The sequence below is a fragment of the Eleutherodactylus coqui genome, chromosome 1, assembly GCF_035609145.1.
Source record: "Eleutherodactylus coqui strain aEleCoq1 chromosome 1, aEleCoq1.hap1, whole genome shotgun sequence".
In the NCBI taxonomy this organism is placed as follows: Eukaryota; Metazoa; Chordata; class Amphibia; order Anura; family Eleutherodactylidae; genus Eleutherodactylus; species Eleutherodactylus coqui.
The window spans coordinates 14,709,174-14,736,554 of NC_089837.1; the positions used below are offsets into that span (position 1 = coordinate 14,709,174).

The following is a 27,381-nucleotide window of genomic DNA, read 5'->3' on the forward strand; positions in this document are numbered from 1 at the left end:
TTCAATGGAGCCGGCAATACAGCCGGCTCCATTGAAAGCAATGGGCTGCCGGCGATCGCACAATGAATTTTCGGGAAGGGCTTAAAAACATAAGCCCTTCCCTGAAATCCATCCAGAAATGTGCAAAAAAAAAAAAAAAAAATTTATATATATATATATATATATATATATATATATACACACACACACTCACCTGGTCTCGGCAGACGGAGTTCAGCCGTGGCCGGCAGTTCTCCTGAACTGCTCTGCGTAGTATTCAGCAGCCGGGGATTTAAAATCCCCGCCTGCTGAATGAGCTGCCTCTGATTGGTCATAGCCCCTGATTGGTCCCTGCGCTGAGCCAATCAGAGGCAGCACTCACTCACCCATTCATGAATTCATGCATGGGTAAGTGAGAGCTGTCTCTGATTGGTGAGGCTGTGACCAATCAGAGGCAGCTCATTCAGCAGGTGGGGATTTTAAATCCCCGGCTGCTGAATACTACTCAGAGCAGTTCAGGAGAACTGCCGGCCGGCCGCGGCTGAACTCCGTCTGCCGGGACCAGGTGAGTATATATATTTTTTTTGTTTTTACACATTTCTGGATGAATTTCAGGGAAGGGCTTATATTTTTAAGCCCTTCCCGAAAATTCATCGTGAGATCGCCCGCAGCCCATTGCTTTCAATGGAGCCGGCTGTATTGCCGGCTCCATTGAATTCAATGAGCTGGACAGCTCCGGCCCGTTTCTAATGAAACGCGGCTAGGAGCAGTTTTTTCGGGCAATTTTTCGGCCCCGATCACGCGCTTTGCGGATGCGCATCCGTCATGCGATCCGCAAATCGCGGGAAAAAATGCCCGTGTGACTAAGGCCTTAGAATCACTTGGATATGTAAAGCCTTTACGGAGTTATGCTATGTTAAGTGACACATGTCAGATTTTCAAAATTTGGCTCCGTCACTAAGGCGCAAACAAGCTTCGTCACTAAGGGGTTAAAGAACCAGCAGTTAACCACCATTTTGTGCAGGTTCCAGATGTGTTATGGGCCCCCTACTGTCATAGTTGCTCCTGCAGGCATGGAAATACTGCATTGAGCAGAAGTTAAAAATCCTTCAGCTGCAGATGCACTAAGTATATGACCACCCTACTAGCACCATCACATCACAATGAAAATAGTTCTTAATACAGCTTCATTCATTCCACTTAATTTAGAAAGGGGAAGGTAAGGCTGACAAGGGCAGACCATGACATTGAATATCAAGTGCATGATTATCAAGAATTAATAGAAGTGAAACGAGGTGTTTTGAAAGCCTCTATCCACGTCTCACCCAATGGTACTGTTACCCTCGGCTCTGAGGTGGATGAACCGTTAATTTGCTTGTTAAAAGCTTTTCACTTCTTAGAAAGAACTAATAAATACACCCCCTGCAGATATAGCCCAGCTTACTCAGGTCCCACAGACACTTTGGGTAACTAGCAAGACAGATATTGGAAAGTTTCTCGTCCCACTTGACTTGGTCAAGCTGAAAAAGGGGCTGTGCTTCCTCAAATGCCTCAGTACCCCCTGAGCCCTGCATAAGAGGCTGCAATTAAAGTAAGAATTCATGTCAGGGCCATAAAGGAAACTACATTGTATCCTGCTGCATTACATTTGCTTGGATATAAAGGGGAGAAAATGGACACAATAACCACTGAGAAACTTGATAATACTCTGCATTTTAAATCACTAAAGCCAGCAGAACAACAATATGTCCTATGTCAACATGATTGCATTGCACCTATGACTCAGAAGACTGTTGAATTTACCCTTTACTAAGGTACTGGCTGTTAACCTGGTTGCACCCAAAGTGGGTGTGGATATCTCTCTGTCACTGAATGTGCCGGAACAGGCCTCAAAAGGAAGAAAAGGAAGAATGGGAGAAAAGAAGTGCGAACAAAGCAAGGCCTGTGTCTCCTGCATATGCTTTACTTCTTGATGCCAATCCAAGAAGGTAATGTGTGGTCTAGTTCCTTTGCTTGGCTTGACCCAGTGTTCAACACTGCTGCGACCCGGTTTGTATAAGGCTACATGGTATGTGCCCATTACAATCCAGCCCAATTAGTTAACGTACCTTCTCGCTGTTACTTCAACACCAGACTATCTGTTTCAGTGACTGAAGACTGACTACATACAGCTACCAAATATAGTTCTTTTGGAGTTGTTGTTGGTTTGCGTAGACCTCCCCTCACGTGGCTTATAAAATAAAAATGCTAACATCAAAACTTTGGCTAAAAGATAGGCAAATGAAGTAATTTCTATTTATATGGTGTACGAGAAGTAATAGAAAATAATATAGGTACACATTTCATTAGCTCTCTACCTGGTCAGACCTATGGCTAATCGTAAGACTGAGTTGAGCCCCTATGAAGTTGTCTTTGGTAGGGACACCCGTAACAGGCCTATACTTTCTTCAGCCCCAGCATGAGGACCTCCCTTCCCATGCAAGTGCCTTATATCAGAAGTTAACTGTCCTTTATAAATCTGTATTTTCCTTGATTCCAGATTCAAACTCAAAAGAGGAATCACATAGTTTTGCTTTCATGTGACTCGAATATCCTAAAAAAAGACGTCAGAAAAAAGTTTGGAACTGAGACTTGATTGTCCATACCAGATACAGTTGACAACTGCCACTCAGGTTAAATTGGAAGGAAAAGACAATTGGATCCACGCCAACCACTTTATGCCAGTCTCCATCCAAAAAACAGAATCAACTACCCACTAGAACGATGCATATCCTTTTAGTTATGGTCATACCACTATATGTTTGGGCCTTGAATAATATGTTGGAAAATAATTGGGACAATAAGTTTGTTAAATATCATGAAGTGCTTACTGCAGCGTTTGGTGACGTAGAAAAATTGTTGGATATGTACTCATGCTCCTATAGCATCATCTTCGATGTCCTAGGTAGCAATTGTGTTTTCCAATTACACCCTGGGCCAGAGCATAGGATGTCCTGCTCCTTGATGACAAGTTGCCTGCAGTCTTCGATAACAATAAGTAATAATGCCACTTTTCTGTTACCGCATGATGATCTGTCATACATGGTAAGCCCTGAACATGCACTCTTCAAGAGAGCTGCAGATAACTGGCCGAGGCCAAATGTTCAGCCTTGGGTAGTGTCTTTGGCCATGGTCAACAAGATGGTTTATTTGCCCATTCATACCACAAATGAGGGATAAGTTTGTTAAAGCTATAGACTATCTAGATGATTAAACTTTCACAGTGCTAAGGCTGGTTAATCAAACTAATGCAATTTAAGATTAAAGGGGTTGTCCCGCCACCCAAAGTGATTTTTTTCCATTAATGCCCTGTAGATTAAAAGCATCATACAATACAGCATTACACATAAAAAAAAAACGATATTCTGCTCGCCTTTTTATTCTTTATTTTCTCTTTGTAAAGCTGGCCTGAAGAATCCTTCAAAGATGGTGCCACCCAGGTAGTTCCCATGATGCACTGCCCTCTCTCTCCGTCAGCATGCGCACTTCTGATGACGCCAGTCACATGACTGGAAGACTGGCGTCATTATGAGAGATGCACGCTGTGATGAGGAGAGCGATATCAGGCTGTGAGTAATGATACAGCCTGATATAGCTCTCTCACTCCATGCGAGTGCCCTGATCTCACTGCTTTCAATGGAGTTGACAGCCGCCTGGCCATAGCAATGGGAGAGCAGTGCGATCTCCTGCTAGAGCTGTGACAGCTGTAGCAGGAGATTCCTTCATCTCCCCAGCTGATGTCCCAGTGTCCAGTGATGAGGGGACATGCTGCGGAGATGAAGGAATCTCTTACAAGAGCTGTCAAAGCAGTAGCAGGAGATCATGATCTTTATCTCTACTTTCAATGGCAGAGCATCGCGATCACCTGCTAGAGCTGTGACAGCTGTAGCAGGAGATTCCTCCTTCTCCCGGGCATGTCCCCTCATCACTGGACACTGGGATAATGATGTGACAGTGCTGTCCCAGTGTGCAGTGATGAGGGGACATGCTGTGGAGATGGAGGAATCTCCTGCTACAGCTGTCACAGCAGTAGCAGGAGACCGTGATGCTCTCCCATTAAATGTAATAAAAGTGAAAGTAACTGTTACGATCATGTGGGCAGACTAAGCACAGGGCCCATACGATCGCAGCCAAAGGAAGGACAGGGTACGCACACAGGTTACACACGGTATTCATATGGGTTTCCGGCAACTGACCCTGTGCTACCGGGTGGTTGACCTGGCCCTACCTAAGCAGGGACATTGCCCCAATAAGGGCAGCCCAGTGGTCTTCAGATCTGGGCCCTAGCTGATCCTAGGAGCCACGCACCAGAACAGGACGCATTCAAATGCCACATGACAGGGACTGAACAACAGGATACACAGACCCAGAATACACAGCATACAGCAGCCACAATGCAAACACTAATAGCAGATGATAAGCTGAATATAAATGCGAGGTGTTAGTTTGTACATTGGCCAATGAACTTAAGCTGCAAGCCCAAGCAAGGCCCCTCGTATCTTGCAGTCCCTACACTAGCAAGACACATCTACTAGAGGGCCCTAGAGGCCAACCTAGCGCAGACATAGCAAACTAACTCAGCAGACCAAACTGACACAAATTAAACGTACAAACAGACATGAACCACAAGGCACAAATCACACAGCAAGCTGCAACAGATAGCAGGTCACACAACAAACTTCAATAGACAAGGATTAATGACTACTCACCCTAAACACCAGATAGACTGAAGAGGAGCTAGGTTTATATATGAGCACAGACCCAGGAGATTGGCTAGCAGGAAGTACCACACCCAGCCAGCTCAATCAATTAACCCTGTGAGGGCTGTGCTGCTAGGAAGCTTAGAACTACAGATCCCAGCAGCACACGTAACAGTAACACCACATGCTCTCACACAGTGCCTCCTATGGTGCACCTACATAGTACCACATAGTGCCCCCACACAATGCCCCCACATAACATAGTGTCCCCACATGGTGCTCCCACAGTGCCGCCACATAACATAGTGCTCCATACGGTGCCCCACATGGTGCTCCCACAGTGCCCCCATAGTGCTTCCACAAGCTGCTCCCACATAGTTCCCCCACATAACATGATGCTCCCACAGTGCGCCCCCACATAACATAGTGCCCTCATAGTGCCTCCTCAGTGCCCCCACATAGTGCCCACACACAATGCCCCCACAGTGCACCCACATAGTGCTACCACAGTGCCCCCACAGTGCGCCCCCACATAACATAGTGCTCCCACATAAAATAGTGCCCTCACAATAGTAACCACAGCAATAATAGTGCTCCCTCAATAGTTGCCCGAGCAGTATCAGTGACCCAACAATTATAGCCATAGCAGTAATAGTGCCCTGAAAATAGAAGCCACAGCAGTAATAGAACCCCCAAAATAGTACCCCCTGCAGCATCAGTGCCTCCACAAATTATAGCCACAGCAGTAATAGTGCCCCCACGATAGTACCCACTGCAGTGATAGTGCCCCCACAATAGTAGCACCAGCAGCATCAGTGCCCCAACAATTATAGCCACAGCAGAAACTGTGCCCCAGCAAATATAGGCACAGCAGTAATAGAGACCCCACAATAGTAGCCACAGCAGTGATAGTGCCCCCACAATAGTGGACACAGCAGTAATAGTGCCCCCACAATAGTAGCCCCACCAGCATCAGTGCCCCAACCATTATAGCCACATCAGTAATAGTGTCCCACAATAGTAGCCACAGTAGCAATAGCACCCCCACAATTATAGCCACAGCAGCATCAGTGCCCCCACAGATATAGCCACAGCAGAAATCATGCCCCAACAATTATAGCCACAGCAGTAATAGTGCCCCAACAATTATAGCCACAGCAGTAATAGTGCCCCAACAATAGTCACCACAGTAGTGATAGTGCCCCAACAATTATAGCCACAGCAGAAATACTGACCCCCAGTAATTGCCCCTGCAGTGATAGTAACCCTCAGTAATTGCCCCAGCAGTGATAAATATTGGGGGTCACTATCACTGCTGGAACAATTATTGGCAGTCACTATCACTGCTGGGGCAATTATTGAGGGTCACTGTCACTGCTGGTACAGTTACCCTTAACAATTGCCCAAGCAGAAATAGTGACCCCCAATAGTTGCCCCAGCAGTAGCAGTGACCCCCAATAATTGGCCCAGCAGTAATACTGACCCCCAATAATAGTTCCAGCAGTACTAGTAACCCCAATATTTTCCCCAGCAGTTGCCCAATGAAGCAAATACACTGAAAGCACCACCTGCCCTCACACACGAGTACACTGACAACACCCCTTACAAGTACATTGACAGCAACCCCCACAAATACACTGACAGAACCCCTGCACTCCCCCACAAGTACAATGACAGCAACCCCTACACACACAAGTACCCTGACAGCACCCCAGCACCCCCCACCCACAGGTACACTGATAGCACACACATCCCGTAATAGTTATCCTCCACCACCTTATAGTCACCGCTTGGACGCTTCTGATCCTCGCTGTGGCTGTCAAGGAATGAAGCACAATCACTGCCTGGCTGCAGCTACTGCATGCGCAAACAATACCAGGCTCGTCCACGGACCGGCAAACTCTACTGCACATGCCCGACCAGTGGAGAAGCCAGCTGCAAGAATGTGTTAGATCCAGGGACAATGGGAACATCAAACAGAGAGAGCATCCCTGTAGGTACGTACGTAACTTCTGTATGGCTCATATACAATACACAAAGTGTATTACAAAGTGCATTGTAATGGCCATGCAGAAGTGCATACATGCACTTGTCTCAATGGGACAACCCCTTTAATTGAATGTTGTTACTAACCAATGCACAATAGTGCTAGGCGATCAATCAGCTGTCCAAGAGTGAATAATGCTAGAATGTTTTGTACTTTGTCACGCTTCAGTATTCTCGTGCATCAAACACCGGACTACAATGCAATCCTGTCAGCTTGAAGAAACCTGTGAGAGACCTCCCACACTGTTGAGTAAAAGTGAAGTAGTAGCTCTAGAAGTTGCAATATAGGGGGTCTTGGGACTAGCAATAACTAATAGCCAGGTATAGCTTGTAGTATGGCAAGAGCCCTTACAGCTACCTCACAGGCTCTTCACTTATTACTGTTGGATGTACAAGGTACTGAAAAAGCTGCTCTACAGAACAGAGCTGCAATTGATGGTATTCAATCATGGATGTGAAAAATTTGAAGATATGTGATGATTCAGAATCTATTCATAACAATATGCAACATATTATTAAAAAAGTTAGTACAGACAATCAGGCTGGACCAGGAATGGTTTGATTTGTTTTCCGATTCCTGGTTCATTACATCTTGACTTTGCCTAATTTTTTGAATATTTTCTGGTGTAGTTGTCTACTCCTGTGCTGTTCAATTCAGTGTATACCTAATGCACTGGATTATGTAATAACTGGTTCACGGGTCAACGATTACACAGATTTGCAACTCATGTTATTAAAGGAAATCCAATCCAGACATAACTAAATGGTTGCACCATGTTTCCTTGTGATTATATATATATATATATATATATATATATATATATATATATATATATATATATATATATACCAGTACACAGAACTTAGGTAAAACAACATGTTGCTTAGTAGTTAGCTCAAGTTTCTGGGATGAGAATGGAATTCATGCTAAATTTGGGGGCTATGAAACATGAGGAAACTGTTGCAAAAAGAGGGGAAATGTGAGAGCAATAAATATGTATCCATTTTATATCTTTTGTCTGTGATTTTCCATTAAAGGGGTTGTCCCGCGCCGAAACGTTTTTTTTTTTTTTTAACCCCCCCCCCCCCCGTTCGGCGCGAGACAACCCCGATGCAGGGGTTAAAAAAACAAACCGCTCAGCACTTACCTGAATCCCGGCGGTCCGGCGTCTTCATACTCACCTGCTGAAGATGGCCGCCGGGGTCTGCTGCCTCCGTGGACCGCAGCTCTTCTGTGCGGTCCATTGCCGATTCCAGCCTCCTGATTGGCTGGAATCGGCACGTGACGGGGCGGAGCTACACGGAGCCGGCATTCTGCACGAGCGGCCCCATTGAAGACAGCAAGAAGACCCGGACTGCGCAAGCGCGGCTAATTTGGCCATCGGAGGGCGAAAATTAGTCGGCTCCATGGGAACGAGGATGCTAGCAACGGAGCAGGTAAGTAAAAAACTTTTTATAACTTCTGTATGGCTCATAATTAATGCACAATGTACATTACAAAGTGCATTAATATGGCCATACAGAAGTGTATAGACCCACTTGCTGCCGCGGGACAACCCCTTTAAGTAAGAGCATTTCAAAAACAATATCTTAGTGTTGCTGAAATGGTATAGGAAATCCAGAATGGAGACCTTGACGTTATCAGCACCAGTCTCCCAAGAATATGTTGAGATGCAGCGCTAATAAAGACAGACCACTTCCTATCAAATTCAGAATTGTATTTGATTTGTCGCAATGTCAGCTCGACAATTAACATTAATTTGGCCCCCTGAAAACACACCCACTAGGAAACATTTCAATAATAGGGCCACAGGTCTTATGTAACAGATTCATGTGCATTGTTATGCTGTTATGCTCCGGCTCTTAGTAGCGGACATACAAAAGTATTCCAAAGCATTTTCATGCATTTTTAAGATTAAAACACAAATCAGATTAAACAAAGGACATTTTGTTGGACAAAAAGATAAAGTTTAATAAAATTAACAGAATTTCCCTTTTGGATTATTTTCAAAAAATTAAACCTGCAGATCCTGCACTATATAAGGGTTATTATTTTGTAAATCTTACATTGTGATCCTCCTAATGTGTCTTAATAAAATAGCTGCTCATGAATATTCATTAGGGGTTATGTCCCAGGCTTCTCCGCTTACAATAGATAACAGTAATTTTCTCTGTGTTGACTGCTGAAACAGGAAAACCTGTTATCACCTGGAGAAATCGTGGATTCCAAAGGATTAAACTCTCATTAATGGTGAACTGACGAGGACCATTGTCTTCATGGAAGTGTCCGACTAGATGTTTCTCCAGAGTACCGTTAGAATGTACATTATAATTTACCAAATCAAATCTTACAGGACCATTTCCTTTATCATCCAGGTAAATCAATTCTCCCCCAGGAGTCAAAAAGTTAATTCTCCTCATATAACGATTCAACTACAAAGAATAAATGAGATGAAGGGTTGGTTCAAACTTTAGAAAGACAGAAAATCTAGAAACTAAATGTGATCAAAATCCACATTTATTATCATGCAAGAGTGTAAAATAAGTAGACAGAGAAACCTACATAAAGGACCTTAGGACTTCTTGTTAACCTCCATGATAAAGTATTTCTGATTATAAGCAACTTTTTATAAGGCCTCCTGCACACGGGTGGAAATTCTGCGTCGTAGCAAAAAAGTGTGTATGTGTGACGCAGCGTGTTAAGGCAGCAGAAATACAGTCTCAAGCTATCTCTCATGAATTGAAGGTTGTGGATTCAATCCCCGCGTAATTCAAGTAGCTGGCTCAAGGTTGACTTATCCTTCCAAGGTCAGTAAAATGAGTACCCAGCTTGGTGAGGGGTAATAAATTACCTGAAAGGGCTGTGGAATAAGTTAGCATTATACAAATAACAAGATCTATTGTATTTTCCTATATATATATATATATATATATATATATATATATATATATATATATAATGCGATCCAAACTAAAATTTCCCTTAAAATTGGTAAATGTACCCACAACAATGTATTCGGTATTGATAGTCCCAAATCCTAATATAGTATTGGAATTGATATATTAAAACACATGGCATTGCAGTTACCAAATGGTAAGTATCAAATTACAATTCTACTTCATGTAAATGCTATATTTACACAATTCAATGTATAGTAAAGAGATATGAGGAAATGAGTTATCGCAAGACATCTGGGTAATTGTACAGTGAGTTATTGTGACTGTATTTCATGTTGATGCTCATTGTGCTTCAGATATATTGGATAGACTCTTTAACACAATAGCTGATGAACATTGAAATATATCAGCTGCTGACACCGAGGAATCCCATACAGATGACAAATTTTGGGAGTAGGCCAATTGAGCTCAACTAAAATATGGACATTTCAGAGAAAAAGCCATCTTTCAGTGGGTACAATCCCGAGCAGTGACCATTAGGTTAGATCTGGTAAAATAAGTAATCTTAAAATGTCCAGTGTGCCAACATTCACAGCAAAGACCTGTACCACAGGTAGTACAGGATCAAATAGCAAGAGGTAAATGACTTGGTCTCGGTCAAATTTGGCAAGTGGATTACATTGGACCCTTACCACAAGATGGTGGATGTGTAAATTATAGAATTGTAGGGAGGCGTGGCTTATAGAGGCACCAGAACGGACGCTTTTGCTTAGGCTCCGTTCAATACATGCTTAAAAGCAACACAGAAGCGACAAAGGACGGGAACAAACACCACCACAGGACATGGGAACTCACCAGGACCTCAGAGATGTCAAGGAGGAGAACGGCTAAAACGAAACCAGACAGACTGGAGGACTTTTTCCCAGCGCGCGGCACCCCCTCTGACATGGCGGCGGAGGATGCACCAGCCGGCGACATTATGCTGGAGGAGATGCCGGGGATCTCAAACACTGCAAGTACAGGTGAGCTGCAGGCAGCTGAAGAGGAGACAGAAGGAGTAGAGGAAAAAGCAGGGGCAGCAGAGGGAGTAGAAGCAGGAGAGTCTCAGGAGGTTGGGGACAGCACAAATCATACAAAGGGACATAAGATGGCACCGGACACGCTGCTGCCGAGCACCCCCTCCCCCACAGGCAGGCCAGAGAAACAGAGAGAAAAGATGTCTGAAGACATCAGATCAGCCAACCCTGATGAATACAATAATGTAAAAGAAGGCAGCCTGGCAAACCTCTCAGCTTCAAACAAGCCAGCCTCAGAGCTTTATATAAAAGAAAATGTAATGGCGATACATGAAACCATTCAGTCTGACCTTAAAAGCCTAACCTCCCATGTTGACACTTCAGTCTTAGAAGTTAACAACCGTATGGAAAAAAACGAAACTAAAATGGGAGAACTGGTTAAATCCCACAATTCTTTGATAGACGCCCATTATGATCTAGAAGGGACTGTCATTAAATTGCAACAAAAATTAACAGACTTAGAAGACAGAAACAGACGTAATAACGTCAAACTGTGAGGCGTGTCTAAAAAGGTATTGAATGCACAGGATTTATAGTGCATTTTCTACGAAAAATTCTCCCAGACTTTCCAGAACAGGAATTTAAAAAAAAATCGATAGAGCCCACCGGCTGCCCCTTCCAAAATTCCTCAAATAAAACACCCCCAGAGACATTATAGTGCGCATACACTACCACAGCACTAAGGAAGCCCTCATGAACACCGTTAGAAAGCTAAAGACACTTCCAAGCCCTTACGCTGATTTACGGGTCTATATAGACTTATCACAGGCTACCATGGAAGCAAGAATAAGCTTCGCTGATGTAACATCAGCCCTGAGAGAGGCGAACATCCCTTACAGATGGGGCTTCCTCACAAAAATAATCGTTACCCAGGCAAACACGACCCACATTTTCCACGACCCCACCTCGGCCACAGAGTCCATGAGAGCGTGGGGTATCAAAGTCCCAAGTCAGGACGCGACCACCTCAGGAAAACCCGGCCCTGGAAGACCCGGTAAACAAAAATAGAAGGAAAAGATTTTAGCTCACCAAAATCCCAAAAGATTCTCACTACACCAAGGGAAGCTCAACTCCTTTAATCCGTCTTGAAACAAGATGTTTTGAGCCCTCTCAATATGGTGACTTATCCCCCAAACGAATACACAGGCGTAAGCTTGTGCAGACAAATATAAAAAATTGTTGCTTTCCCACCTTACTTTCTATGCAGCGTATTTCTAACCACCTGAAAGTGGTCATTGCCTGCTGGATCACAAGTTATGCTGCATTCTTACAAATAACAGTAAAACGTATCCACTATAGTAAGGCTGCTACAACAGATCAACATGCTATCTTTGCTGTTTTTGTTTGTTCTTGTGTTACTTGTTTCCTGGCAGATATTCACGGATTCCTCCAACTCCCCATCCTCTCGTGCAAACCTTCAACCACGAATAAATGGCTACAAAGTTAATGTCCTTAAACGCCAATGGCCTGAACACCCTTCAAAAGAAGCTCAATATGGAAAGAGGTGCGCCGTCTTGACGCCGAAATCGTATGTATCCAAGAAACACATTTATTGAATGCAGATAGCCAAAGAATGTCACACAAAAAATATCCCCAGATTATACACGACTGTGCCCAAAAAAACCACGCAGGCGTTCTAATACGATTAGAGACTCAGCCCCATTCGAAATAGACAAACAAATATGCGATCCAAAAGGTCGCTTTATAATTCTGGTAGGCATGCTAAAAAACACACAGGTAACAATAGCTAATGCATAAGTTCCAAACTGAAAACAAATTAATTTTCTAAATAAAATAATAAGAAAAATAAGAAAAATTACTAAAGGATCGATAATCATAAATGGTGATTTTAATTTAGTGTCAGAAAGATATATGGACACTACCAACCGCGAAACAAGGGGAGGAGCATCCTAGGTAACTGGATAAAAAACAATGCACTATTCGACATGCCTAGATGTCTTAACGCCTCTGCCAGGGACTACTCATTCTTTTCTGCGTGTCACAGATCCTTCTCTCATACAGACCTATGTCTTGTTGATAAATCTCTTATCACGTCAGTAGTCAAATCTGAAATAGGGCACAATAACATGGTTGGATCACGCTCCGATAATGACCTCCATAGCATTTGAAAGAAATTGCAATACTAACAAAATATGGAGAAACAACACTTACTTAATGAAAATACCTAAATATCATAAAGACATACAAAATGCACTTGACGATTATTTTACTTTAAACAATACACCTGATGTCAGTCCCGAAATAATCTGGACAGCACACAAGGCCTTCATGAGAGGCATCCTTATAAAGATAGGAGCTAGATACAAAAAAGAAAAACTATCAAAGACAGAAGAGTTGTTGACCAAAATCCAAACTTTAGAAAAACAGGTTCAAACCTCAGCAACTCAACAACTTTATAACGATCTATTTAAAACACGACTCGAGCTACGTAAAGTGTTGCAAGGGTACTATGACAGGGAAATAACAGCTCACCGAGCCAATGTATACTCAACAAACCTTCTAAATGGATGGCCAAACTGATAAAAAGGAAAACAACCAAGACCCATATTCCATACATCTGGAAGTCAAAAAACAAAGAGTATAAAGTATCACACCCAAAACAAATATTAGAGATATTCCGATCCTTTTACAACAAACTATACAACTTAAAAATGATCCTCAACTCTCACACCCCAAAAAGGCAGACATAGACAAATTCCTGAGTAGAGTTAAACTCCCATCAATAAATACAACCCAAGCCGATAAACTAAACTGCCCAATACCGAACACTGTCACCATGGAAGTCAAGTCCTTTATATAAATCAAAGAGTATATCACCGAAGGACCAATAAAATGAAAATATAACCTTTATTTATTAATATTAAAAATGGTGTGTCAACGTGAACTTTAAAATAATAATATGGTTGAGATAATATGTCAGATATTCATAGGTGACACCTTCTCAGCCCGATACTATCACTTGTGTTATCGGACCACACCGGTACCGATCTGATGACCTCGTTGCCAGGTGCCAAAATTGGTAGATATGGAAGCCCGTGATGAGATTTTGCTAGCATTATCTATCAATAGCATGAAATCACTCCATGTTATGTCAAGACACCTCCATGAGAATCAATGAATTCTACTTTATTGTGAACATTGCCAATTCTTATACAGAAAGAAGAGGGCGGTATCCAAATGTCGCCTGGTACAAAGATTAGTGTTACATAGCTTACTGTTACAAAGGTGAAAATACTTATGACTTATTGACATCTACCAAATAGTCTCAAAGCTCAGACACAGAATTACCTAAGTCAGGATATTGCTTGTTGCATTAGACAATAGTTCTGCAATAATTGTGTGTCTTCTCTGTTAACATAGCTTAGCCTTATTTAGTTTGTCTGTTGACTTCTTATCTTAAAATCCTAGTTCCTGGCACTACAAAGCATAGGTTTTAGTCTTCTATTTAATGATCAATAGTCCAACACAAGGTAAGAAACATACACTTATTGCATTCTGAAACTTAACACTTTATATTCCATGACACTTGATATATTAAATAGCACTATATCTCACAGTTCCAACTACAAAGTCATTTAATGACAGAGACTCCTTATCATGTAATGATAAGATGTAAATATATTAGTCTCAATTCAAGCCAGGGGGTACTGTTCTCTGGATAATCTGTTGAGAGTATTACGCTTTATAGGTGACCTCTCCCCTGAGATAGACAGAATATATAACAGCCAAGTTATACTCCGATGATGAGGAGTATTTATTCTCTCACACTAAAGGGTCAATTTTCTTTGTGTCAAAAATAGACCCAATATATCTGCAGAGTAAAAGTTTGGTCATATAAAGTATTTTTATTGCACTAAGAGGTAAGTTTTTCTACATAAGTGCAATATTACTGGTATATCCGCAGAGTAATGCTCCAGGGAAAAGGAATGTTATTATTTCACACTGAAAGGTTTATTATTCTGCTTAGATGGATAATAATTAGTATTTCGGCAAGATATAACTCCAGTGATATAGTATATTTTCTCATACTGGAAACGATTTCTTCCATGAAACAGCAAAAGGCACCTGGTCCGGATTGATTTTCAGCCGAATATTTTAAGCTGTTTTCAGGTTCTCTGTCTCCCTGCCTAGAAAAATTTTCAATTCAGCTATGAAGAAAGGACGTTTTCCTGAAGAAATGCTTCAAGCTACTGTGGTGGTGTTGCCCAAACCGAGCAGGGAGCCAGACAACCCAGCAAATTTCTGACCAATATCTCTGCATAAGACGGATGTCAAGATCTACGCAAAAATTTTGGCAAATAGAATGCTTGACATCCTTCCAAATATTGTACATTCTGATTAGGTCGGTCTTGTAAAGCGGCGGCAAGCTTCGGACGGCGCGAAGAAACTTCTTAACCTTATTCACTCTCAAAAAAATACAGGCTCCCCAACAGTTATGATAGCATTGGATGCAGCAAAAGCTTTTGATGGGGTTCACTGGGATTACGTATTTAAAGTACTAGACAGATTTGGCTTGGGGGGGGGGGGAGGGTATGAATCGTGCCATCCAGGCCCTGTACTCCTGCCTGACAGCTAGAGTATTGGTGGATGGAGCCCTTTCTGATGAATTCCAAATAATGAATGGTACACGCCAGGGGTGCCCGCTTTCCTGAATTCTGTGCGTTCTCATGGTGGAGCCATTAGCTGAACTAATCAGATCCTCTATTGAAACGAGAGGAATTCCTCACAACTCCCACCAGCACAAAATTGGCCTACTTGCCGATTATATTGTTATAACCTTATCACACCCCCTCGAATCCCGGAGAGCGGCCTACTAAATCCTCGGCTAATTTGGTGGGATATCATACCACAAAATTAACGTTGACAAATCAATAATATTAGGCATAAATGTCCCAAAAGACTTAAAACACGCAATCCAATCTGAATTCTCCTTTAAATGGGGGGCAGACAGTATCCCGTATTTAGGCATACTAATGACAGCAAATACCAACAAAATAGAAGCAATTAATTTTGCACCACTCCAGTAAGCAATTCAAAAGGAGCTTGATTAGCTGTCAAGCATAAATTTGTCTTGGCTGGGAGGATCATGACATACAAAATGAAAATACTGCCGAGGATTCTATACCTCTTCAGAGTACTACCAATCCCTATATCCAAAAACACACAAAAAATTACAAAAACAACTATCTACATTTGTTTGGAGGGGAAATAAACCACGATTAGCCCTACCAATCCTAGCTCTACACTGCAGAAAAGGCGGGGTAGATATGCCCAATCTAGAAAAATATTATAAAGCAACTATCTTAAACCAAACTAGAAATTGGTTTAAAAAAGAAAACGCAATGGCCTGGGTAGGCATGGAAACATGCTTTACTAACTCCCACAAAGGGAACATATTATTACTTGCTGCATCACTCGAAGCTATGTTGAGATGCTCAGAGGTAAAAATCACCCTAAAAAAACCCACCCCCCACCTTGATAGCCTCCTTAGATACCTAGAAAGAATTTACTGAAAAAGTGGCAACACACGACACCCACAAAAAAAACAACCTACCACTCGAGATGCTGAGTCTATTTATCACTGACTTAAAACTTGAGACATGGAAAGAGAAAGGGATAAAAAAAATTAGACGATTTAACAAGGGGAAATTAACTAATACCTTTTTAGGACATATGTTCAAAATTTAATATACCCCAAAAAGACTTTCAAATATACTAGAATAAAGGCCTTCCTAAAAAATCACTTCTACATAAAACAAAAATTCCAACCATGGTTTGGGAAAAATCACAACAAACCCCTTGATAGGAAAGTCTGACACTAGATATTTCTACGGTGTTCTGTCAGGTAACACCAACCTATCCAAAAGAACACATATGCTTAGTTGCGAAAAAGAAGTGGGAGAGAAAATACCCATTGAAACTTGGGAAAAGCATATAAAATGGCATGTGGCTCCACCAAGGGACTAGGTATTCTGGAAACGCAACTGAAAATATTTGAGATAGTATTATACACCTTGTTTATTAGCCACCAGACTCCAGAGTGCTAACAGCAATTTTTGGAGAAACTGTGGACAAAGGGGTACCCTCACCCTTATATTCTGGACATGCCCCAACCTAAATTACTACTGGGCTTCAATTCTCAACTTACTGGAAGACACCTTAAAGACCTGCATAGAAAAGGAAGCTAAACTAATCTTATTGCTGGTTGACTCGAATAACTACCCCCCAAATGTCAGATATCTGCTGGGCCACGCTCTGATGACAGCCAAATCCCTTATTGCTAAACACTGGAGAGAATCTGCACCTCTCACATTTGAAGAGTTCAGAGACCGTATGCCTGAGCAACGTGCATTTGAGAAGTGGTTGGCATTGAGAGACAATTCTCTGAAAAAACATAAGGAGGTATGGGGACCTTGGAGGTAATCTAAGTTAGAATCCACAAGAAACAATTTCAATGCCAAAAGTTTACTTTAATAAATATACATTCTTTTAATTTAAGAATAGAGTTTATACAGCTGTAAAATGTTCCAAATTTATTGGAAAATGGGTTCTGTACAAATTATATTAAGATATGTATACTAAAAGAATACTATAGAATTGTTAATTCAATGCTCTCATTTTATACCATACAAAATGCTTGTACTTTGTGTGAAATCCCAAATAAAGATTTAATATTTAAAAAGAAAAAAAAATTATAGAATTGTAGAATTCGAAGGGACCTCCAGGGTCATCGGGTCCAACCCCCTGCTTAGTGCAGGTTTCACTAAATCATCCCAGACAGATATTTGTCCAGCTTTTATTTGTAGACCTCCATTGAAGGAGAACTCACCACCCTCCCCCCCCCCCCCCCCGTGGAAACCTGGACCACTCATTAATCACGCTCACTGTCAGAAAGTTTTTTCTAATAGCTAATCTGTCTCCTCCCTTTCAGTTTCATCCCATTGCTTCTAGTTTTTCCTTGTGCAGATGAGAATAGGGCTGATCCCTCTGCACTGTGACAGCGTTTCAGATATTTGTAGACCACTATTAAGTCTCCTCTCAGCCTTCTCTTCTGTAAGTTAAACATTCCCAGATCCTTTAACCGTTCCTCATAGGATATGATTTGCAGACCGCTCACCATCTTGGTAACTCTTCTCTGAACTTGCTCCAGTTTGTCTATGTCTTTTTTTAAAGTGGGGTGCCCAGAACTGGACCCAGTATTCCAGATGAGGTCTGACTAAGGAAGAGTAGAGGGAATAATAATCTCACAGACTCTATGCTTCTCCTAATACATCTTCTCCCATTCTGTATGTGCTCTTTTCTTTTTTCTTGCCCAGATGTAGGACTTTGCATTTTCCCTTTTTAAATACCATTCTGTAAGTCATCACTGAATTTTCAAGCTTTTCTAGATCTTTTTTTAATCCTTTCTCTCCTGTCTAGTGTTAGCTTTTCCTCCTAACTTTGTGTTGTCAGAAAATTTGATTGTGTCGTCAGCAAGTTTTCCCCCAATTCCGTCCTCCAGATCATTTATAAAAATGTTTAGCAATACTGGGCCTAGGACCGAGCCTTGTGGTGCCCCACTTGAATATGCATCCACAGCCATGTAAGCACGGTTGTGGATACGTATATACATATTCTGAGTACATGTTGGCACATTCATGTAAAAAGGCAATTGTGAACAGTACATGAAAAACTTTGGAACATATAATTTTATACTATGCAGTTCCCTTACAAATTCAAAATGTTAATGGGTCACAGTTTAAGAATCACAGGATTAGCAGTTTCTGTGCCGAGAACAATATTGAGTGGACCTTTCAGATTCCATTTTATACACAGGCTGTTGGTTTAGTGGAGTGAATGAATGTATTATTGAAAGGACATCTTAGAAAATTAAGAGATGGTACCTACATAATGTGGAGATGTAATTTAAATGAATCGCTCAATATCTTAAATAACAGATTGATTAGCAAACAAGAGACTTCATTAATGAGAAGGAATACTACTGATTTAACAGTAAAGGCCTTAAAAGCTGCAGCATCCGACCAGACTGTTATTTACTGGGAATTAGAACAAGGTGTATTAGGACCATATGGAGCAAAGCCTCAAGCAGCAGGTCTTCATTTAAAGGCTTATGAAGTTATTAAATTAGATAAAACAGTTGTTATAGCAATCAGAACAGTTATAGGAGCACATTTGATCCCAGATCATTTTGGATTAATTACCCCATGCTCCAGATTATCAAGATGAGATTAAAATAATTTTGCAAAACAGTGGCTCTAACAATTTATGGATTCAAAAGAGGGACAGAATTACTCAATAGCTAGTATTGTATACAAAACATGCAAGTAATCAAGGGTAATACTCCTACTTTAGTGACAGTGAGAGGAGATAAAGGTTTTGTTTCTACTGACTTCTTGAATAGTGGTGCTAAGATCTAGGTAAAGCAGGCAAGGGACAAAGGTCCTCTGGAAGCAACTGAAAACATTGCTAGAAGCAACAGATGTGTTACTGGTAATGAAACCAGGACGGGAAAAATGGGATTATGTCCCAGCAGTCCAGTGCTATCTCAAATAGAGATGAGCGAGCACCAAAATGCTCGGGTGCTCGTTACTCGGGACGAAATTATCGCGATGCTCGAGGGTTCGTTTTGAGTAACGAACCCCATTGAAGTCAATGGGCGACCCGAGCATTTTTGTATATCGCCGATGCTCGCTAAGGTTTTCATTTGTAAAAATCTGGGCAATTCAACAAAGTGATGGGAACAACACAGCAACGGATAGGGAAGGCGAGGGGCTACATGTTGGGCTGCATCTCAAGTTCCCAGGTCCCACTATTAAGCCACAATAGCGGCAAGAGTGGGCCCCCCCTCCCAACAACTTTTACTTCTGAAAAGCCCTCATTAACAATGCATAACTTTGCTAAGCACCACACTACCTCCAACAAAGCACAATCACTGCCTGCATGACACTCCGCTGCCACTTCTCCTGGGTTACATGCTGACCAACCACCCCCCCCCCCCCCACGACCCAGTGTCCACAGCACACCAAACTGTCCCTGCCTTCAGCTGCCCTCATGCCACGCCACACTCATGTCTATTTATAAGTGCGTCTGCCATGAGGAGGAACCGCAGGCACACACTGCAGAGGGTTGGCATGGCTAGGCAGCGACCCTCTTTAAAAGGGGCGGGGCGATAGTCCACAATGCTGTACATAAGCAATGAGAAATCCAATCCTGTGCCACCTCCATCTGGAGCTGCACATGTGGGCATAGCAATGGGGAACCTATGTGCCACACACTATTCATTCTGTCAAGGTGTCTGCATGCCCCAGTCAAACCGCGGTTTTTTATAAATAGTCACAGGCAGGTACAACTCCGCAATAGGAATTCCGTGTGCACCCACAGCATGGGTGGCTCCCTGGAACCCACCGGCGGCACATAAATAAATCCCATTGCAGTGCCCATCACAGCTGAGGTAATAATGTCATGTTTAATGCAGGTGGGCTTCGGCCCACACTGCATGCCCCAGTCAGACTGGGGTTCTTTAGAAGTGGACACATGTAGTTACAACTCCGTGTGGACCGACAGCATGGGTGGGTGCCAGGAAGCCACCGGCGGTAGATAAATATATCCCATTGCATTGCCCATCACAGCTGAGGTAATAATGTCATGTTTAATGCAGGTGGGCTTCGGCCCACACTGCATGACCCAGTCAGACTGGGGTTCTTTAGAAGTGGACACATGTAGTTACAACTCCCTGTGGACCCACAGCATGGGTGGCTCCCTGGAACCCACCGGGGGTACATAAATATATCCCATTGCAGTGCCCAACACAGCTGAGGTAATAAATTCATGTTTAATGCAGGTGGGCTTCGGCCCACACTGCATGCCCCAGTCAGTCTGGGGTTCTTTAGAAGTGGACACATGTAGTTACAACTCCCTGTGGACCCACAGCATGGGTGGCTCCCTGGAACCCACCGGCGGTACATAAATATATCCCATTGCAGTGCCCAACACAGCTGAGGTAATAAATTCATGTTTAATGCAGGTGGGCTTCGGGCCACACTGCATGCCCCAGTCAGACTGGGGTTCTTTAGAAGTGGACACATGTAGTTACAACTCCCTGTGCACCCACAGCATGGGTGGGTGCCAGGAAGCCACCGGCGGTACATAAATATATCCCATTGCAGTGCCCAACACAGCTGATGTAATGTCAGCTGTAATGCAGGTGGGCTAAAAATTAATTTGATTACACTGTAGGCGAGGGCCCACAAAAATTGGTGTACCAACAGTACTAATGTACCTGAGAAAAAATTGCCCATGCCCAACCAAGAGGGCAGGTGAAACCCATTAATCGCTTTGGTTAATGTGGCTTAATTGGTAACTAGGCCTGGAGGCAGCCCAGTTAAAATAAAAATTGGTTGAGGTGAAAGTTTCAACGCTTTAATGAGCATTGAAACGTATAAAAATTGTTTACAAAAATTATATGACTGAGCCTTGTCGGCCTAAGAAAAATTGCCCGTTCGGCGTGATTATGTGAGGTTTCAGGAGGAGGAGCAGGCTGAGGAGGAGGAATATTATACACAGATAGATGAAGCAAAAAGGTCCCCGTTTTGGATGGTGATAGAGAACGATGCTTCCATCCGCGGGTGCAGCCTACGTATTGTTTAGGTACCGCTGCTGTCCGCTGGTGGAGAAGAGAAGTCTGGGGAAATCCAGGCTTTGTTCATCTTGATGAGTGTAAGCCTGTCGGCACTGTCGGTTGACAGGCGGGTACGCTTATCTGTGATGATTCCCCCAGCCGCACTAAACACACTCTCTGACAAGACGCTAGCCGCAGGACAAGCAAGCACCTCCAGGGCATACAGCGCGAGTTCAGGCCACGTGTCCAGCTCCGACACCCAGTAGTTGTAGGGGGCAGAGGCGTCACCGAGGATGGTCGTGCGATCGGTTACGTACTCCCTCACCATCCTTTTACAGTGCTCCCGCCAACTCAGCCTTGACTGGGGACCGGTGACACAGTCTTGCTGGGGAGCCATAAAGCTGTCAAAGGCCTTAGAGAGTGTTCCCCTGCCTGCGCTGTACATGCTGCCTGATCTCTGCGCCTCGCCTGCTACCTGGGCCGCGGAAATGCGCCTTCGGCCACTAGCGCTGTCGGATGGGAAGTTTACCATCAGTTTGTCCACCAGCGCCCTGTGGTATAGCATCATTCTCGAACCCCTTTCCTCTTCGGGAATGAGAGTGGAAAGGCTCTCCTTACACCGTGGGTCGAGCAGTGTGTACACCCAGTAATCCGTAGTGGCCAGAATGCGTGTAACGCGAGGGTCACGAGAAAGGCATCCTAACATGAAGTCTGCCATGTGTGCCAGGGTACCTGTACGCAACACATGGCTGTCCTCACTAGGAAGATCACTTTCAGGATCCTCCTCCTCCTCCTCCTCCTCTGGCCATACACGCTGAAAGGATGACAGGCAAGCTGCATCTGTACCCTCAGCAGTGGGCCAAGCTGTCTCTTCCCCCTCCTCCTCATGCTCCTCCCCCTCCTCCTCCTCCTCTGGCCATAGACGCTGAAAGGATGACAGGCAAGCAGCATCTGTCCCCTCAGCAATGGGCCAAGCTGTCTCTTCCCCCTCCTCCTCATGCTCCTCCCCCTCCTCCTCAACGCGCTGAGATATAGACATGAGGTTGCTCTGACTATCCAGCGACATACTGTCTTCCCCCGCCTCCGTTTCCGATTCCAAAGCGTCTGCCTTTATGCTTTGCAGGGAACTTCTCAAGAGGCATAGCAGAGGAATGGTGACGCTAATGATTGCAGCATCCCCGCTCACCATCTGGGTAGACTCCTCAAAGTTTCCAAGGACCTGGCAGATGTCTGCCAACCAGGCCCACTCTTCTGTAAATAATTGAGGAGGCTGACTCCCACTACGCTGCCCATGTTGGAGTTGGTATTCCACAATAGCTCTACCCTGCTCATAGAGCCTGGCCAACATGTGGAGCGTAGAGTTCCACTGTGTGGGCACGTTGCACAGCAATCGGTGCAGTGGCAGATAAAACTGATGTTGCAGTGTCCGCAGGATGGCAGCATGCGTGTGGGACTTGCGGAAATGCGCGCAGAGCTGGCGCACCTTTCCGAGCAGGTATGACAAGTGTGGGTAGCTTTTCAGAAAGCGCTGAACCGCCAAATTAAAGACATGGGCCAGGCATGGCACGTGCGTGAGGCTGCCGAGCAGCAGAGCCGCCACCAGGTTACGGCCGTTGTCACACACGACCATGCCCGGTTGGAGGCTCAGCGGTGCAAGCCAGCGGTCGGTCTGCTCTGTCAGACCCTGCAGCAGTTCGTGGGCCGTCTGACTCTTCTCTCCTAAGCTGAGTAGTTTCAGCACGGCCTGCTGACGCTTGCCCACCGCTGTGCTGCCACGCCGCGCGACACCGACTGCTGGTGACATGCTGCTGCTGACACATCTTGATTGCGAGACAGAGGTTGCGTAGGAGGAGGAGGAGGAGGAGGGTGGTTTAGTGGAGGAAGCATACACCGCCGCAGATACCACCACCGAGCTGGGGCACGCAATTCTGGGGGTGGGTAGGACGTGAGCGGTCCCAGGCTCTGACTCGGTCCCAGCCTCCACTAAATTCACCCAATGTGCCGTCAGGGAGATATAGTGGCCCTGCCCGCCTGTGCTTGTCCACGTGTCGGTTGTTAAGTGGACCTTGGCAGTAACCGCGTTGGTGAGGGCGCGTACAATGTTGCGGGAGACGTGGTCGTGCAGGCCTGGGACGGCACATCGGGAAAAGTAGTGGCGACTGGGAACCGAGTAGCGCGGGGCCGCCGCCACCATCATGCTTTTGAAAGCCTCCGTTTCCACAAGCCTATACGGCAGCATCTCCAGGCTGATCAATTTGGCAATGTGCACGTTTAACGCTTGAGCGTGCGGGTGCGTGGCGGCGTACTTGCGCTCGCGCTCAAACAGTGGCGCTAGCGACGTCTGGACGCTGCGCAGAGAGACATTGCTGGATGGGGCCGAGGACAGCGGAGGTGAGGGTGTGGGTGCCGGCCAGGAGACGGTAGTACCTGTGCCCTGAGAGGGGGGTTGGATGTCAGTGGCAGGTTGGGGCACAGTGGGGGAGAGGCAGTGGTGCAAACCGGAGGCGGTGAACGGCCTTCGTCCCACCTTGTGGGGTGCTTGGCCAACATATGCCTGCGCATGCTGGTGGTGGTGCCTCCCCAGCTGATCTTGGCGCGACAAAGGTTGCACACCACTGTTCGTCGGTCGTCAGGCGTCTCTGTGAAAAACTGCCAGACCTTAGAGCACCTTGACCTCTGCAGGGTGGCATGGCGCGAGGGGGCGCTTTGGGAAACAGTTGGTGGATTATTCGGTCTGGCCCTGCCTCTACCCCTGGCCACCGCACTGGCTCGGCCTGTGCCCACACCCTGACTTGGGCCTCCGCGTCCTCGGCCGCGTCCACGTCCTCTAGGCCTACCCCTACCCCTCAGCATGCTGTATTACCAGTAATGCAGAAACAGAACGCTGTAATTAAATGTGCCGCTTATTGGCCTGTGGTTGGAGGCTGACTTCGCTTACGGAACGCCAGGAAATAATTTGGCGCAAGCCTGCTGTAACACTTAGCTGGCTGCGTATGATTTTGTAGAACTACTACACCCAGCACACACGGACCCAGAACATTGAGCACAGTGACAGGCAGGCCAAATAGATTTTTTGCCCAATATTTTTTAGAAAAGGCCCACTGCCTAGATTCAATCAATAATATGTCTTCTGTCCCTGCCTCCACACTTCTGTCCCTGGAGTGTGTCACAGAACTGCAGAGTGTTGCACTGTTAACTGCAACACAGTGGTGATTTCAGAGCCCAGACAGAGCCAGGAAATAATTTGGTGCAAGCCTGCTGTAACACTTAGCTGGCTGCGTATGATTTTGTAGAACTACTACACCCAGCACACACGGACCCAGAACACTGAGCACAGTGACAGGCAGGCCAAATAGATTTTTTGCCCAATATTTTTTAGAAAAGGCCCACTGCCTAGATTCAATCAATAATATGTCTTCTGTCCTTGCCTCCACACTTCTGTCCCTGGAGTATTACTGCAGGGCGCAATGCTCTGCACGGCCGATATACCAAAAAAAAAAAAAGTGCAACACTGCAAAAAGCAGCCTCCACACTACTGCACACAGTTAGATGTGGCCCTAAGAAGGACCGTTGGGGTTCTTGAAGCCTAAAATACTCCTAACGCTCTCCCTGCCTAAGCACTTCTGTCCCTGGAGTATTACTGCAGGGCGCAATGCTCTGCACGGCCGATATACCAAAAAAAAAGAAGTGCAACACTGCAAAAAGCAGCCTCCACAGTACTGCACGCGGTTAGATGTGGCCCTAAGAAGGACCGTTGGGGTTCTTGAAGCCTACAATAACACCTAACGCTCTCCCTATAGCAGCTCCAACACAATACCACTTTCCCTCAGCTATGTCAGAATGCATCTGTGGCGAGCCGCGGGAGCGGCCGATTTTTATACTCAGGTGACACCTGATCTCGCCAGCCACTCACTGCAGGGGGGTGGTATAGGGCTTGAATGTCGCAGGGGGAAGTTGTAATGCCTTCCCTGTCTTTCTATTGGCCAGAAAAGTGCGCTAACGTCTCAGAGATGAAAGTGAAAGTAACCCGAACATCGCGTGGTACTCGTTACGAGTAACGAGCATCCCGAATACGCTAATACTTGAACGAGTATCAAGCTCGGACGAGTACGTTCGCTCATCTCTAATCTCAAAGAGTAACTTTGTTTTTATTTAGGTTCCTGGAGGTGCGAAAAATAGTGGTGTCTGGGGAGAAGTTGAGGTGCTTAATAGAGCAGGAGAGGAGATTGTGATATGAGAGTTGGATAAGGGTATTGGTAGAGAGGGAAGCGGAGCATAGGCAGAGGAAGATTGGGTCAAGAATATTACCATCTCTGTCAATGGGGAAGTAGGAGAGCTGTGATAGACCGGAGGGAGGAGGTGAGGGTTAGAAGTTGAGAGGCTGGTGGGAAGATGGGGATGTTGGGGATGGGCATGTTGAAATCCCAGAGGATGAGGGTTGGGAGTTCGCAGGACAGGGAATGAGGGAGCCAGGCAGCAAATTGGTCCAGAAACAGGCAGATGAACCCGGGGGCCAATAAATAACTGCAATACATAGAGGGAATGGACGGAAGAGTCGCAGTGTATGTACTTCAAAAGACGAGAAAGTAAGGGAGGGAGCTCCCCCCCCCCCCCCCCCCCGTGGCAACCTGGACCACTCATTAATCACGCTCACTGTCAGAAAGTGTTTTGTAATATCCCATTGCTTCTAGTTTTTCCTTGTGCAGATGAGAATAGGGCTGATCCCTCTGCACTGTGACAGCCCTTCAGATATTTGTAGACCACTATTAAGTCTCCTCTCAGCCTTCTCTTCTGTAAGTTAAACATTCCCTGATCCTTTAACCGTTCCTCATAGGACATGATTTGCAGACCGCTCACCATCTTGGTAACTCTTCTCTGAACTTGCTCCAGTTTGTCTATGTCTTTTTTTAAAGTGGGGTGCCCAGAACTGGACACAGTATTCCAGATGAGGTCTGACTAAGGAAGAGTAGAGGGAATAATAATCTCACAGACTCTATGCTTCTCCTAATACATCTTCTCCCATTCTGTATGTGCTCTTTTCTTTTTTCTTGCCCAGATGTAGGACTTTGCATTTTCCCTTTTTAAATACCATTCTGTAAGTCATCACTGAATTTTCAAGCTTTTCTAGATCTTTTTTTGATCCTTTCTCTCCACTTTAGTGTTAGCTTTTCCTCCTAACTTTGTGTTGTCAGAAAATTTGATTGTGTCGTCAGCAAGTTTTCCCCCAATTCCGTCCTCCAGATCATTTATAAAAATGTTTAGCAATACTGGGCCTAGGACCGAGCCTTGTGGTGCCCCACTTGAATATGCATCCACAGCCATGTAAGCACGGTTGTGGATACGTATATACATATTCTGAGTACATGTTGGCACATTCATGTAAAAAGGCAATTGTGAACAGTACATGAAAAACTTTGGAACATATAATTTTATACTATGCAGTTCCCTTACAAATTCAAAATGTTAATGGGTCACAGTTTAAGAATCACAGGATTAGCAGTTTCTGTGCCGAGAACAATATTGAGTGGACCTTTCAGATTCCATTTTATACACAGGCTGTTGGTTTAGTGGAGTGAATGAATGTATTATTGAAAGGACATCTTAGAAAATTAAGAGATGGTACCTACATAATGTGGAGATGTAATTTAAATGAATCGCTCAATATCTTAAATAACAGATTGATTAGCAAACAAGAGACTTCATTAATGAGAAGGAATACTACTGATTTAACAGTAAAGGCCTTAAAAGCTGCAGCATCCGACCAGACTGTTATTTACTGGGAATTAGAACAAGGTGTATTAGGACCATATGGAGCAAAGCCTCAAGCAGCAGGTCTTCATTTAAAGGCTTATGAAGTTATTAAATTAGATAAAACAGTTGTTATAGCAATCAGAACAGTTATAGGAGCACATTTGATCCCAGATCATTTTGGATTAATTACCCCATGCTCCAGATTATCAAGATGAGATTAAAATAATTTTGCAAAACAGTGGCTCTAACAATT

At 44.4% G+C, this 27,381-nt stretch overlaps 1 protein-coding gene across 1 annotated transcript in view; it reads right to left on the reverse strand.

The window, feature by feature from the left end:
- LOC136632239 (vomeronasal type-2 receptor 26-like) overlaps positions 1 to 10,610 on the reverse strand; it is a 57,307-nt gene extending 46,697 nt beyond the window's left edge. The window contains exons 1-2 of the mRNA XM_066607399.1: positions 10,518 to 10,610; positions 8,973 to 9,197 (exon numbers count right to left, since the gene is read on the reverse strand). Of these exons, the coding sequence (XP_066463496.1) occupies positions 8,973 to 9,197; positions 10,518 to 10,610 (318 nt within the window). The remainder of the gene's footprint in view (positions 1 to 8,972; positions 9,198 to 10,517) is intronic.
- Positions 10,611 to 27,381: the final 16,771 nt, after the last annotated feature.